Source organism: Lampris incognitus, chromosome 3 (assembly GCF_029633865.1).
Source record: "Lampris incognitus isolate fLamInc1 chromosome 3, fLamInc1.hap2, whole genome shotgun sequence".
In the NCBI taxonomy this organism is placed as follows: Eukaryota; Metazoa; Chordata; class Actinopteri; order Lampriformes; family Lampridae; genus Lampris; species Lampris incognitus.
In genome coordinates this window covers 33,972,092-33,987,282 of record NC_079213.1, presented here as the reverse complement: position 1 = coordinate 33,987,282, position 15,191 = coordinate 33,972,092, and the positions used below count along the sequence as shown (strand labels likewise).

Below are 15,191 nucleotides of genomic sequence, written 5' to 3'. Positions count from 1 at the left end.
CGCACGAGCTGTTTGGGGGCGCGGAAAGGCCGCCACCGCTTCCACCTTTGAGGGCAGGGGGACTGCCCCGTCCCCAGTGATGCGATGCCCGAGGAAATCAATGGCTGTCAGCCCGAACCGGCACTTCGCCGGGTTGACGATCAGCCCATGCTGGCTGAGGCGTGTGAAGAGGGCATGAAGATGGGACAGGTGTTCTTCCTTGGAGGCGCTGGCGATGAGTATGTCGTCCAAATAGACGAAGAGGAAAGGAAGGCCACGGAGCACTGAATCCATCAGCCGCTGAAAGGACTGGGCCGCGTTTTTGAGTCCAAATGGCATTCGTAGGAATTCAAATAGGCCGAATGGGGTAGTCACCGCTGTCTTGGGGATGTCTGAGGGGTGCACGGGAACTTGATGATAACCACGGACCAGGTCGACTTTTGAGAAGACGCATTTGCCAGACAGGTTTGCAGAAAAGTCCTGGATATGCGGGACAGGATAGCGGTCGGGCGTGGTGGCGTCATTTAGTCGGCGGTAGTCCCCGCATGGGCGCCAACCTCCATCAGGCTTAGCGACGATGTGGAGTGGGGACGCCCACGGGCTGTCAGAGCGGCGGATGATCCCCATGCGTTCCAGGTGCTCGAACTCAGACTTGGCAATGGCGAGTTTGGCGGGGTCGAGACGCCTGGCTCTGGCGTAGACCGGGGGCCCCTTCGTAGCAATGTGATGCTCCACCCCATGCTTAGCGGTGGGTGCAGAGAAGGTAGGCTGGGTGAGGTCAGGGAACTCAGCGAGGAGGCGGGTGAACTTGTCTGCCTCTGAGAGAGAGTTGGCTAGACCTGCATAGGCCGCTTCCCTCCGCGTACATGCGAAGGAGGAGAAGGTTAAGGCATCGACCAGACGGCTGTTCTGAATGTCCACTAGCAAACCGTAAGCGCACAAAAAATCAGCTCCGAGGAGGGGAAGCGTTACATTGGCCATGACGAACTCCCACGTGAAACGTTGTCCACCAAAACACAGTTCTACAGACCGCACGCCGTAGGTGTGGATAGGGCTGCCGTCAGCCGTCGCCAACTGGGGGCCCCGCTCCCCGCCCATGATGTCGACGTCAGTAGCAGGGAGCACGCTTCTCTGTGCGCCCGTGTCACAAAGAAATCGCCGACCGGAGATGGTGTCGAGGATGAAGAGTAGCCTGCTCGTATCGCCAACACTCATGGCCACTACTGAGTGTTGGCCCTCTCGTTTCCCGTCGGCCTGTAGTTGCAGGGGGAACGGCACCGTTTAGCTTTCGCACCAAATCGAGCGTGGTACATACAGAGTCCAGAGGGCTTGTAGCGGTCTGATGCTGTGGCGCCACCGTCGGGCCACGCCCGCGATGTCGGCGGGGGGCCAGTGAAGGTAGGAGCCAGCACCCCGGCATGGGAGGAACGTTGTGTAGCGACGAAGAATCGGTCAGCCTCCTTTGCCAGCCCACGGGGATCAGTGATGGTGGAGTTAGCGAGCGCAGTCTGGACGTGGGGCGGCATGTTGCGCAGAAACAGCTCCATAAACAGGAAACATGGCTTTTCTTGACCCAGTAGGTTTAACATCCTGCTCATTAGCTCCGATGGTTTGCCATCTCCCAAGCCCTGAATTGCGAAGAGGCGACGTGCTCTCTCCGTTGTTGACAGTTCAAAAGTTTCAAGGAGGAGATGTTTAAGTGCGGCGTATTTACCATCGGCCGGTGGGTTGGTTATGAAACCGCTTATCCTGGAAGCCGTAGCGCACCCCAGCGCTGCCAATACGTAGTAGTACCTGGTCTCGTCTGCTGTTATGTCTCTGAGCGCGAACTGTGCCTCAGCCTGCGCGAACCATGTAGCCGCGGAAGACTCCCAAAACTCCGGCAGTTTAATTGCAACGGCGTTCGTAGCCATAATGTGTGTGGTTTCAGAAAACTTATCCGAAAACCGACGTCGGGGTCACCAGTGTAGAGCCGAAGGAACGGAGAAGACCGTAGGTTCACACTTTAGCCGTGTAGGCAACTTTCTTTAATCCATGGTAAATCAGAGAGCAACCAAACCACAGCTCGACTGAGCGGAGGTGGCAAGAATAATCAGAAAACTGGCTGGACAACCATAACTTAACCCTGCGTTAACCTGCCAGGGCAACCATGACTTAACCCTTAGTTCCTGGGTTGAATTCTGTCCCCAATACGTGTCCACCACAGAGTCAAATAATTAAAGGTAGGGAAGGCGATTTTTTTCAGAAGCACTTTTTGTTATATTTTTTGCAATTCTCTTTACATCCCGACAGCAATCAATAAATAAAATGCTCTGACACTAAATTAAAAAAATAAAAAGAGTAATCTGTGGAAGTCGCAGGACCATTATGAACCCATCCAATCATTTTAAGGTGTCCGGTTAAAATGATTGGATGGCCTACCTGCCTGTCAACCTATCTCCAGCAGTAGGCTAGTCCAGGCAGTGCGTGTTTGCGTGTTTTGGAGGAGTGGCTTCTGAGGGAGGCGATAAAGTCCTAGCCAACTTGATATTTTGCAAGTGCAATGAATTGTAGGTCGAACTAGACAAGCAGAGAGAGTGTTTGTTTATTGTGTATTGGAATGATCAATATGTTTTGTATTGTTATTAAGAGTTGTGCGCTCATTTGTGATTTAGAGTGTGCCTTTTATTTCTTAAATGTAAAACAAAATCCAACTGTTGTCCAAATTTGAACACAATAAAATAACAATTATTTCTAACATTATCTGTGGTTTATTTATGTACTATTGTAATGAAACAATTTGATATTACCTGAATTTAAAAAAATGTGTTAAATTGGTATAAAACACCTTACATTTGAGACTTGATGACTTGACACCTGAAATTAGGGACTTGTGACTTGACTTGACCTGAGCTCAGTGACTTGGGACTTGACTTGAGACTTGCCCTTCATGACTTGGGACTTGACTTGAGACTCGAAGGTTAAGACTTGAGACTTACTTATGACTTGCATAACAATGACTTGGTCACAACTCTGGAGCTTGGAGTAGAGCCGCTGCTCCTTTGCATCGAAAGGAGCCAGTTGAGATGGTTCGTGCATCTGATTAGGATGCCTCCTGGGCGCCTTCCTTTGGAAGTTTTCCGGGCACTTCCAACTGGGAGGAGACCCCGGGGTAGACCTGGAACTCACTGGAGGGACTTCATGGCCAGTCTGGCCTGAGAACAGCTTGGGCTCCCCCAGGAGGAGCTGGAGGGCGTTGCTGGGGAGAGGGGCGTCTGGAGTGCCCTACTTAGCTTGTTGTCACCGCGACCCGACCCTGGAGAAGCGGCTGAAGATGAGATGAGATGATTTGAATGTGCTTTTTGTCATTTTAATAGAGTGTCCAGAGTACGCAAGCAGCCCTTGTAACAATAACGGAGTCTGCTCTGATGGAATGGACGGCAATGGAACCTGCAGCTGCAAGGTACAGTGTGCAGGGATTTTGCACATGCACATATATCAACTATACGTAGTCAATGTGTTTGCCATCTGCTTTCAGTGCAGTTGCATATCTGTAAGTCCATGCATGTACTTTGTTGTGTGTGGATCAGGAGCGCTTTGTGGGGACAGCATGTGAGGACTGTGCTGCAAACAGATATGGCCCTACGTGTGGTTCAGGTAAGCCTACCTTGATAATACAAAAACAAACACACATACAAAAGAAAAATCAAGGTTGCTGAGATGACTTGAAACACCCTTTCATACGCTCTTTTCCCTCACCGTCGTTCAGCCTCTCTTTGTGTTTCCCTTTGTTGTGTCCAGTCTGCACGTGCGTCCATGGCTTGTGTAGCTCCGGTTTGCTGGGTGACGGGATGTGCACCTGCTTCTCTGCGTACACAGGCCCCAACTGTGACCAAGGTAAGACCTGCAGGGGCACATCTTAGCCAGTTCTGCCCCGCTGTATATTTGACGGGTTCGGTGCGAATGTGTGCGCCTGTTTGTCACGGTGTAGCTGCCGTAATCAGTCACGGGGTCATGAGTACGTGGCCATAACACGAGAATGACCCGTCCTGACGCATGCTCGATATCCAGGTAAGAAAATCAAGCGAGGTTCAGTCAGTTCATCTGGACACAGCGTGTATTGACAGATATATTGCCGGGTGGACACGCTAATTTGCGCGGTGACGTAGCGCCATTCGCGTCTTTTGCCACCTTTTGTGCCATGTCAGCCACAAATTCCAACCGTCCTCGTTCAAGCAGCGCTCGAACATCGTTCGGTCTGCGTTGGGTTTGTATGGTTTGAAAGAGAGACTTGAAGTACAAGATATAAAAGTAACGTTAACCGCCGTCTGTCTGGCTTCCTGCTTTTTACTGTTTACTTCCCTGTTTTCCGGCGCATCCTTGACATCACGAACGTCGTGACGTCCAAGACGACGCTATGGAAGACGCTGCTGGCAGTCAGACCCGGGTCTGCCGGCACTGTGAAAGGAGTCAGTTGCCTATTTTTACCGGGTTAACCCGCGTTTAAAAAAACCCACTCATACATGCTAATTTTGGTGTAGAAGTGACCTCGTCAGTCTCGACTGACTGCAGGTGTCCCCAGCTTTATAAGCAATACAGTGGCGTAACGACCGAACCCAACGGTCGGTTTCATATGCAAATCACCGTGACCATTAACTAGAGTTAGAGTGGCCATGTGTAAGATGGTGACAGATGTACACTTAGGCCCCCCCCCCCAGTTCAGGGATGGTCGTTCCCTCTCCACATGAAACTCTGTGAATTGTACACATGACCAGCTCTAGTAAATGGTCACGCCCATATCTGCACCTGAAACTGGTCATTGGTTTGGGTCGTTATGCCACTGTATTGTTAGCAAGGGTGGGGACACCTGTAGTCAGTTGAGACTGAAGAGGTCACTTATGCCCCTTTTCCACTACATGGTACCGGCTCAACTCGACTCGACTTTTTCGTTTTCCATTACTGGAAAGTACCGGCATTTTGGTACCTGTTACCACTTTTCTGGTACCACCTTTGTTGAGGTTCCAAAAAGACAGGAGCGGGTGCCAAAAGTAATGCAGACCAGCTCCACTGAGGGGTGCTGTTACGGTGATGAAAAACGACACTCTGCGAGTCGAGTCGAGCCGGTACCGTGTAGTGGAAACAGGGCGTTAGATCAGTGATGAAACGTATCTGTCAGTAAACGTGTCCAGATGAACTGAGTAAGCCTTCGTCGATGAGAATGACCTCTTTCTGACTGTAAGTCTGTCTGTCTTAGAACTGTCTCAGTGTGCCGCCCTCAAGTGCCCAGCGAACTCGCGCTGTATGGAGGATGCCCACACAGGGTTGCTGACATGCAAATGTATGCCTGGGTACCAGACTTCAGGCAAAGAGTGTATATGTGAGTTTCACCCACTTCAGAATAAGCCTCTTCTCTCTCTTTTGCCTTGAGTGAAAGCTGCAAATACTTGCTTCATCGTGCCCCCCCCCAGCCATAAACCCGTGCCTGCAGCAGGTTTGCCACATCCATGCCACCTGTGTCCACTCTGGCCCAAACCAGCACGTCTGTGCCTGTGCCGAGGGCTACAGCGGGGACGGCTATGTGTGTATGCCCATTGACCCGTGTCAGACCAACCAAGGTGGCTGCTCCACCCGCTCCACCCGCTGTGTGTATGACAGCCCCGGGAAGGTAAGGGTTATGAGTGCCTGTCTCACATGTATGTTATGTTATCAGACTAATGTCCAGTCAGCAGCGACGGTAGTGAAAAAGGCATGACCGTGTGTGTGTGTGTGTGTGTGTGTGTGTGTGTGTGTTTGCACCAGTCTCACTGTGAGTGTCTGCCTGGCTTTGAACACCTGGAGGGAGGATTGAGCTGCAGCCTGCGAGACGTCTGTAAGCTGGACTCCTGTCACAAGGACGCCAACTGCACCACAGTGGAGCCAGGGACAGTCGAGTCAGTGGCTTTCATTTTGTCCACAAAAAGAGGATATAAAGTTGTTTATTTGAGCAGTGTGTGTGTGTGTGTGTGTGTGTGTGTGTGTGTGTGTGTGTGTGTGTGTGTGTGTGTGTTATCTAGCTAGAATTGTGAAAACCAGTTCGTTTTTAACCATAAGGGGTGACCATGACAGTTTTCTTTGCTCGTCCTCGTTTCTTTAAGGGGCTAATTTAGGGTTAGGACTTGGGTTTAGGGTTAAAGTTAGAATTTGGATTTGGATTAGGGGGCGTCCAGGTAGCCTAGTGATCTCTTCCATTGCCTGCCGACATGGGGCTCACCGGTTCGAATCCCTGTGCTACATCCGGCTTGATCGGGTGTCCCTACAGACACAATTGGCCGTGTCTGCAGGTGGGAAGCCGGATGTGGGTATGTGTCCTGGTTGCTGCAGTAGCGCCTCCTCTGGTCGGTCGGGGGGCGCCTGTTCGGGGGGGTGGGTGAACTGGGGGGGAATAGCATGATCCTCCCACGCGCTACATCCCCCTGGTGAAACTCCTCACTGTCAGGTGAAAAGAAGCGGTTGGCGACTCCACGTGTATGGGAGGAGGCATGTGGTAGTCTGCAGCCCTCCTCGGGCCCGGCAGAGGGAGTGGAGCAGTGACGGAGATGGCTCGGAAGAGTGGGGTAATTGGCCGGGTACAATTGGGGAGAAAAAGGGGGAAAAATAAAAAAAAGAAAGACGTGTGCATGTACAAATGCATGTTTAATTCGTAAGTGTATTTGAAGGGACTCACATGGATCAGGTCCAGTCATTCAGGACCACCCCTCTTTCCATCAGGTGCACCTGTCGTCAGGGTTTTCTTGGTAATGGTAAGGTCTGCTTTGGCAACATCATGCTGCGCCTGCAAGACCTGAACACGGAGCCTGGTGGGAAGTGGGCTGGTCAGCTCACCAACGCCATCACGCTCTTCGGTACCCTTCGTTCTCCTCCCAGCACGCCGTTATTTGAGCTCACACGTGACACTTTTAAAACAGCATCACTTTCAACATCACGCCTCTGAGTCTTGTGTCACCATCTCTAGGTTTCAGCGTTTGTCTCTAAATACTGCCTCTCTGTTTTGCAGCCACCCTGTCCTGGCCCCTGCAAAATGCTGGCCCCTTCACCGTTTTCGTCCCAACCAACAAGGGCTGCCCCCGGTCCTTGGTGAGATAATGCGCCGGTGACGAGCACACGCCCAGTGGTAACCAGCCCGTGGCGTTGTTGATGTGTTGTCGTCTTCCCTTTTCCTCAGGTGAAGATGCTCATGGCCGACTCCTCCACAGCTAAATTCATCAGTAAGCTGCACGTGGTTGCGGGGGAGGTGTCCTTCAACACTCTGAAGAAAGGGGGCACTTTTTACACCCTGAATGGCATCGCCGGAGAAACCGAAACTACAGAGGTGAGAGAAACAGGACCAGTACCTACATGAATAACACCTTGAAGGGAAAAAATCATTGCAAATAACCTTCGCATCCAGTGAGTGCTGGAGTCTTTTAAAACTAGATTTGCTTCGGTGCAATTCATTTTGACAGAGAAATCAACTTCCTCCTTCAGGACAGCTGCTCTACGTTGCATAGATGTACCAGTTTGCACTGTTCGAAAAACGAACATACCAGCCAATCTGCCTTGTTGTTCTTCCATAATCCACTGTTGTCAGTGGATGGCGGCAGTAAGCCCGTGTGCTATAGCACAGCACAGGGATACAGACAACACTGACAGGTCTTTTGGATGTTATACACATGTCAACACAATGATCAATACATGGAAATACGGTTGAAAATTGGCAAAATGTCCCTTTAATCAAATAACTGAGTAAGCAGATTTAGTAACTTGGATTTGGACTCTCCTTGCCTCCTGGGCGCCTTCCTTTGGAGGTTTTCTGGGCACGGCCAACTGGGAGGAGACTCCGGGGTAGACCCAGATCTCGATGGAGGGACTACATGTCCAATCTGGCCTGGGAACACCTTGGGATCCCCCAGGAGGAGCTGGAGGGCGTTGCTGGGGAGAGGGACGTCTGGAGTGCCCTACTTAGCTTGCTGCCACCGCGACCCGACCGCGGAGCAGCTGCTGATGATGAGATGAGATGAGATTTTGACTCTCCTTTTTAACAATTTGAGCAAAAGTTTAATGAAATAGATTTTACATACATTACATTTTAAAACTGACATCTGCTGGTGTCCCTCCTGACTATCAGGGCAGATAGTATTTTTCTGTTTAGCGAGTCGGTCTATTCCGTTGCCTACCAACACGGGGATCGCCAATTCAAATCCCCGTGTTACCTCCAGCTTAGTTGGCCATCCCTACAGACACAATTGGCCATGTCTGCAGGTGGGAAGCCGGATGTGGGTCTGTGTCCTGGTCGCTGCATTAGCGCCTCCTCTGGTTTGTCGGGGCGCCTGTTCAGGGGGTAGGGGGAACAGGGGGGAATAGCGTGATCCTCCCATGGGCTACATCCCCCTGGTGAAACTGCTCACTGTCAGGTGAAAAGAAGGGGCTGGTGACTCCACATGTATCGGAGGAGGCATGTGGTAGTCTGCAGCCCTCCTCGGATCAGTGGGGGCAGGGGGGTGGGGGTGGAGCAGAGACTGGGACAGCTCGGAAGAGTGGGATAATTGACCGGATCCCAAAAAAAAGAAAAAAGAAAGCTGATAACCTTGGGTTATGTATGGACATGTCAGATTGGTCCATGTATCTGTGCTTGGGATAACACTGATGGGCTTCCTTCAGCAGTGCAGGTCTGGTCAGTGACCCGACAAAAAGGAACTGGTTCAAGGTTCTGTCATGTGGAAGCGTCACATTAACCTCCAGATCACTGTCAGAGTAGTGCTGTGTGTAGAAACACAGCTACCAGGATGCTCCTCCAACAACACCCTGCCCCTACCGTATCTGAACTTCTGCATCTTCTGTCTGTGCTGACTGTGTCTGTGTGTTGGGGGTGGGGGGTCAGTTAATCCCCTGAGTGGAAGGCAGAAGGTCACAAATACAAAGATGTATGTGTGTTTTACAAATTGTTAACATGTTTCCAGATTTGTATTTGTTTTGTGTCAGTAGCCTGTATGTAACTTTCCTATCAACACAACATCTGGTAAAGAGCACCTTTCCTGCTTCATTTCCAGGACAGCAAGACAAAAATCCGCATCTACGGGACCTCCACGAAGAGCACCATCATGGAGTCCGATGTGTTTGCATCCAATGGAATGATCCACGTCATCAATAAGCTGATGAATAATAACCTGTCACCCCCCGTGGCCAGTGACTTGCAGGTGCACATACCAAACTAAGTAGTAAAGCTGTCTTTCTCACATATTTTACTTTCATATTTTCAAAAAAGTACTGTGTTTACTCCATCTGCTCTAGTGGTATTTATGTACAGTAACTCTCCCTGTTAGTGGTATTTATGTACTGTAACTCTCCCTTATCTACCTCATTTCATTTTAGTCCTTCCATTCTTTTGTTATGAACATTTACTACAACTACTGCTACTGCTACAACTACAACCACTACAATTAATAATAATGATAATATTGTAGCGAATTCAGGGGGCAGCTGGGAACTGCTGCAGCCAGGATGCGAACCTGGGTCTCCCGCACCACGGGCGACTGCATTAACCAGTCGACTAAAGGGTCCGACCCGTTAGCCAAGGGCTAGTGAGTCTTGTCATCCGTGGTCGTTACACTACCCCCTCCTTCAGGAAGCGCGTCCCCAGGCTTCAGCATACCAGCTCCCTCACACCTCTGAGCGCATGTGCTTCCGATGGCCTCACGGTCTCACCATCCCACTTCTGACACCAGTGAGGCGAATTCAGGGGGCAGCCGGGAATCTGCCGCAGCCAGGACGCGAACCCGGGTGTCCCGCACCACGGGCAGCTATGTTAACCAGTTGACTAAAGGGTCCGACCCGTTAGCCAACGGGCTAGTGAGTCTACTTATCCGTGGTCATTACAATAGTAATGATAATAATAAACTTAATTTATATAGGATTATTCAGAACAAAGGTAAAAAAAAAAGTGCTTTGCTTTGCAACAAAATACAGTAAGATTGAAAAAAAAGAATTGTAACCAAAGGAAAATTAAATTTAATTAGCTTCATAAATGACAAACAAGGCAGCAGTAGTAAAATTAATAAAAAACAATGATAAAAGTGCTCTGCTGAAGTGCCTGAATTTGAAAACTGACTCAAAGGGATGAAATGATGAGGGACTGAAAAGATTATGAAGGAAGCCTTAAATGTTACCAATAAAATCTGGTAATCTGTTTAATAATAATAATAATACATTTTATTTGTATAGCACCTTTCATTGTCAGAGACAATCTCAAATTGCTTGACAGTGCAGTAAAACAATAAAAACAGACAACAAAAACACTACATGGTAAATGGTCCATTTTATCTCACAACAAAATGTTCTAGACAAATCTGAAAACAACACAAAGCCATGAGTAGCAGTGACCTTTTGAGCACTTCGCCAGAGAAACAACGAGTTGTCGTCCCAACAACTGCTGTGAAATTTTGACATATTTTACTAAATTTACTAAATTTAAATTTAATTTTAATAAATATAAATGTAGTAAATTTAGTTTACTAAATGTGTAGCAAAACCATCACAGAGATGTTAAAACGGGGACTAGTGGACCTGTATATTAGCTTCAATTGCAAGCTTCGCTTCCAAATTTTGAACCCTTTTTTGGGGGTTACGGCAGGGAAAGAAAACGTTGCAGTTACAGATTAAAGCCTGTATATATCCTCTTATTGGTTACCATGTTCCTGAAATGATAAAAAACATGAGAAACAGCTGTTTGGTGTGTTGCTTAAAGTCATGGCAGTCTTCACTCGTCACTCTTTCACGTTTGGTGCCAGATTTAATAATTTGGATGGTATTTAATAATTTGGATGGTACATGAATGTGAACAGCTAAACTGGCAACTTAATTTTGCCAGAACAAGTTGTTCTGCAAATTTAACTGCAAACACCTTTGACATACAGTCCTTAATAATTGCCTGATAAATATGCAGAGAGACCAATTCATTCCTTTTACCTGGCGTGACAAAGACATTCAACTTGGTATCATCTGCATAGCAAGTAAAAAAAAACAACTAATTTCTGTTTGATTGAGCCAGAAAAAGCACACTGAGGGATGATGAGATCAAAAATCACTCGCTGCCTTAAAGTATTCTCGAACAACTCGTGCACAAGTGGAGGACAGACATTTATTTATTACTATATTATTATTATATTATTAACCTTTATTTCATTTTTAACATGTGCCTGCACATTGTTTTTAATGACCATAAATTGAATTGAATTGAATTGAATTATTGAGAACTGCAGAGGGTGTCCAGTTAATGTAGCGGTCTGTTCCGTTGCCTGCCAACACGGGGATCACCGGTTCGAATCCCCGCGTTACCTCCGGCTTGGTCGGGCGTCCCTACAGACACAATTGGCCGAGTCTGCGGTTGGAAAGCCAGATGTGGGTATGTGTCCTGCTCACTGCACTAGCAACTCCTCTGGTCAGTTGGGGCGCCTGTTCGGGGGGGAGGGTGAACTGGGGGGAATAGCGTGATCCTTCCATGCGTTACGTCCCCCTGGTGAAACGCCTCACTGTCAGGGGAAAAGAAGTGGCTGGTGACTCCACATGTATTGCAGGAGGCATGTGGTAGTCTGCAGCCCTCCCCGGATCGGCAGAGGGGGTGGAGCAGCAACCGGGATGGCTCGGAAGAGTGGGGTAATTGGCCAAGTACAATTGGAGAGAAAAAGCGGGAAAGAACTGCAGAGTGAGACAAGGTCCTAGAAGTTAATCAGTTTGGAAAAACAGCTTGGCATGATGTCAGGTGGGTGGAAAGACATAATCGCATGTGAGAAAGAGACATCGGCTATAACCAACTCAGTGTCTAGGTGAGGTCAGGAAATGTCAGTAAAGACAATGGGGCATTGCATTTTTTTTGGTACCACCTCCGTCGCGGTTCCAAGTGAGCTGAACCGATACTAAAAGGTGACATGGAAATACTGGGACAAACAAACAAATAAACAAACAAATAACTAGATATGAATATATGTATATTTATATTTATTTAAATATAAATAAAATCTTTTAAAAAAAAGCTAGTCAACAAACACACAAATGACCAGCGTGGCTTCGCCTTGAGGGGATACTATCTGCAGTGTAAACCAAAATCCCAATAAGTAAAGTGAGTAGAGTAGAATAGAATAGAGTAGAGTCGAGTGGAGCGAGTACCATGCAGTGGTCAAGGGGCATTAGATGAGTGATGAAACATTTCTCTCAGTAAATGTTGTGTCCAGATGAACAGATTCAATTTTCTGTGATAGTTCCCTTTGACTTTGTAAGAGATGGGCAAGAAGACTTTCTCCACTTTCTTCTTTTCTATCCTCCCTCTCAACGCTGGCTCACTGTCAAGGAAAACCTTCATGTCAGCTGCATATGTTAGGAGAGAGCCATGAGTAACCAGGAATCGGGCATGGCTGTTATGTCTTTTTTATTGTACGCTGACACCACTGGGAACTGGGACTTTATAAAGTTGTCCACTGCATCTTGACTGAAGCATCTGCATCATTACAACGTGAGGTCACATGGCTCACATAGCAAGATGAACTATGTGAACAATGTATGCTACCCCTGATGGCTAACAATATAAAAAGAAAGTGGCAAACATGTCTTGGTAAAATAGTCTTTTTTGTGAAGGTAAACCAACAAGACTTCTACATTACACACTATAAATTTACATGGGATTGGGGAAAATTCTCTATTACAGTAGATGTTATTTTACATGTGGATGACAAATTTTCTGGAAAAAAATTCAAGTAGTTTCAAATATATCAAAAATATTATTATAATATTACCAAATATTTTTCCTTGCTGCTATCTTTTAGATGTGTTTCCCCATTATTACCCTTTGTTTCTAGCCCCTTATTACCTGATACATAAATTTCAGTCTAACATTACCCGGATATACCCATTGTTAATATCAAGCTACTACCTGGTTATTACTTTGGTAATTACATGTTGGTACTTAACTATTACCTTTTTATTAGCCCACTATTACCATGTTATTACCGAGCTGTAATGTAAAGTGCATCCGAAATATCAATAAATATTGAATAGAAATCCAAACTGATCATCCCTGCACAAGAACAACAACTAAAAATCAGCAAGAAGAGGTAAAAACAGATAAAACCTAACAAGATAGATAAATTAAAACCAGCCAACAAAGCTTAATCAATTTATCTATTAATTAATTAATCAATCACTCTGTATCCCAGTCATACATTCATTTATTTATTGTTACTTTATATTTTTTGCTTTTTGTGGGGGGTTTTTTTTGTTGCTCAGATCAACCTGCTGAGGATTCTTAACCTCTATGGAAAGTTTACAACATTCGCAACCTTATTAGAGGTATGTCAACCCTGTTACTACAACTGTATGTTACTGCAGCTACCTGTGACTGCAACTATCTGTTACTGCAGTTATCTGTTACTACAACTATCTGTTACTGCAATTATGTTACTACAAATATCTTTTACTGCAACTATTACTGCAACTATCTGTAACTGCAGCTATCTGTTACTGCAACTATCTGTTAACAACTATCTGTTACTACAAATATCTTACTGCAACTGTTACTGCAACTATCTGTTACTGCAACTATCTGTTACTACAACTATCTGTTACTGCAACTTTCTGTTACTACAACTATCTCATACTAAAACTATGTTACTGCAACGATCTTTTACTACAACTCTGTTACTGCAGCTATCTGTTACTGCAACCATCTGTTACTACAACTATCGGTTACTGCAACTATCTGTTACTGCAACTATCTGTTACTACAACTATCTGTTACTGCAACCATCTGTTACTACAACTATTCCTGCAACTATCTGTTACTACAGCTATCTGTTACTGCAACTATAACTGCAACTATCTGTTACTACAACTGTCTGTTACAACAACTATCTGTTACTGCAACTATTACTACAGCTATATGTTACTGCAACTCTGTTACTACAGCTATCTGTTACTGCAACTATGTTACTACAGCTATCTGTTACGTCAACTATCTGTTACTGCAACCATCTGTTACTACAACTATCTGTCACTGCAACTATTACTGCAACTATCTGTTACTACAGCTATCTGTTACTGCAACTATCTGTTACTGCAACTATCTGTTACTGTGCAATGCAACTGTGACAATTGACGTACTAGGACATTCCATGACTTTTAACTTTAATGTGCCATGGTGAATGGGTTAATGATCAGAACTAATATACAATCTTTAATTTCCTGCGATTATCGCAATGACAATGCCATGTAACTTTTTTGTAAGTCTACCTTTCCACTGGCCTCACATCCTCTGATATGGACCGGCTCTCACAATCAAAATTTATCAGATACTGTGGGTAGTTTGGCTGTGAGGCACTTCATAAACCACATTCTTTTGCCAGTGAATGACCATTTAACCAATGCAAACCTCGAAGCTTCATGTTATTAAGTATAAAAGTCTGTATTAAGGAGAAATAACTACAATTAATGCCCACTGAACAATCCATCTTAACCATGTAAAGGCTTTTGTAAATGCATGTAAATGCTACTTATATGAGATGGAAAACTAGCATCAGCCATTTTTTTGTTTGTTTACTTGTTTGCTTGAAGTATTAACTTTACTCAAAGTGAGCTACTAGCAACTAAAATTATTAACATCTAACCCACTAGTAGCCTGTAGACAGTGGTGTTGATCAGTTGCTGGAGTCATGCATATAAAGGAAAAACGAGATAGATGCAAAGGTGGGCTTAACAAAAATTTAGCTAATAAATGTGCTTTAGTATTTTGATAGTCATACTCACCTCCCTTGCTTAACAGAAAGTCAACCTAGCATCTGTACTGGATATGCCAGGACCATACACTGTCTTTGCCCCAACCGACATTGCCTTTGATTCTATGAAGGAGGGATATCTGCAGTACCTCAATTCTCCTGAAGTAAGTTCACGTTCAAGTAGGCTTACTGTGTAAGCTCGGTGACTTTACATGAGGAATCTGACTTGATGGAATGCTCAACATAGCACAAAGGGCATGCTAAGTGTTCTAAAGTAGACGAAATAAACAGAGTTTGAAAGATGGGAGGGTCTAAGAATATCTTAAAGAAAGCATATGCATAGGTACAACATCAAGGTTGGGCGGCACGGTGGCGCAGTGGTTAGTGCAGTCGCCTCACAGCAAGGTTGGACTACCCCGTGCCGTGAGGCGTAGTCCAACCTTGGCGGTCATCCTCTGT

At 46.2% G+C, this 15,191-nt stretch overlaps 1 protein-coding gene across 2 annotated transcripts in view; it reads left to right on the top strand.

Annotated features, from left to right (window-relative positions):
* The window catches only part of stab2 (stabilin 2), a 78,454-nt gene that overhangs the window by 14,823 nt on the left and 48,440 nt on the right, over positions 1 to 15,191 (top strand). For both annotated transcript variants that reach the window (XM_056276507.1, XM_056276506.1), the window contains exons 4-15: positions 3,336 to 3,421; positions 3,549 to 3,615; positions 3,760 to 3,855; positions 5,213 to 5,335; positions 5,427 to 5,623; positions 5,758 to 5,888; positions 6,706 to 6,839; positions 6,992 to 7,071; positions 7,160 to 7,306; positions 9,024 to 9,170; positions 13,249 to 13,311; positions 14,780 to 14,896. In XM_056276507.1, the coding sequence (XP_056132482.1) occupies positions 3,336 to 3,421; positions 3,549 to 3,615; positions 3,760 to 3,855; positions 5,213 to 5,335; positions 5,427 to 5,623; positions 5,758 to 5,888; positions 6,706 to 6,839; positions 6,992 to 7,071; positions 7,160 to 7,306; positions 9,024 to 9,170; positions 13,249 to 13,311; positions 14,780 to 14,896 (1,388 nt within the window). The remainder of the gene's footprint in view (positions 1 to 3,335; positions 3,422 to 3,548; positions 3,616 to 3,759; positions 3,856 to 5,212; positions 5,336 to 5,426; positions 5,624 to 5,757; positions 5,889 to 6,705; positions 6,840 to 6,991; positions 7,072 to 7,159; positions 7,307 to 9,023; positions 9,171 to 13,248; positions 13,312 to 14,779; positions 14,897 to 15,191) is intronic.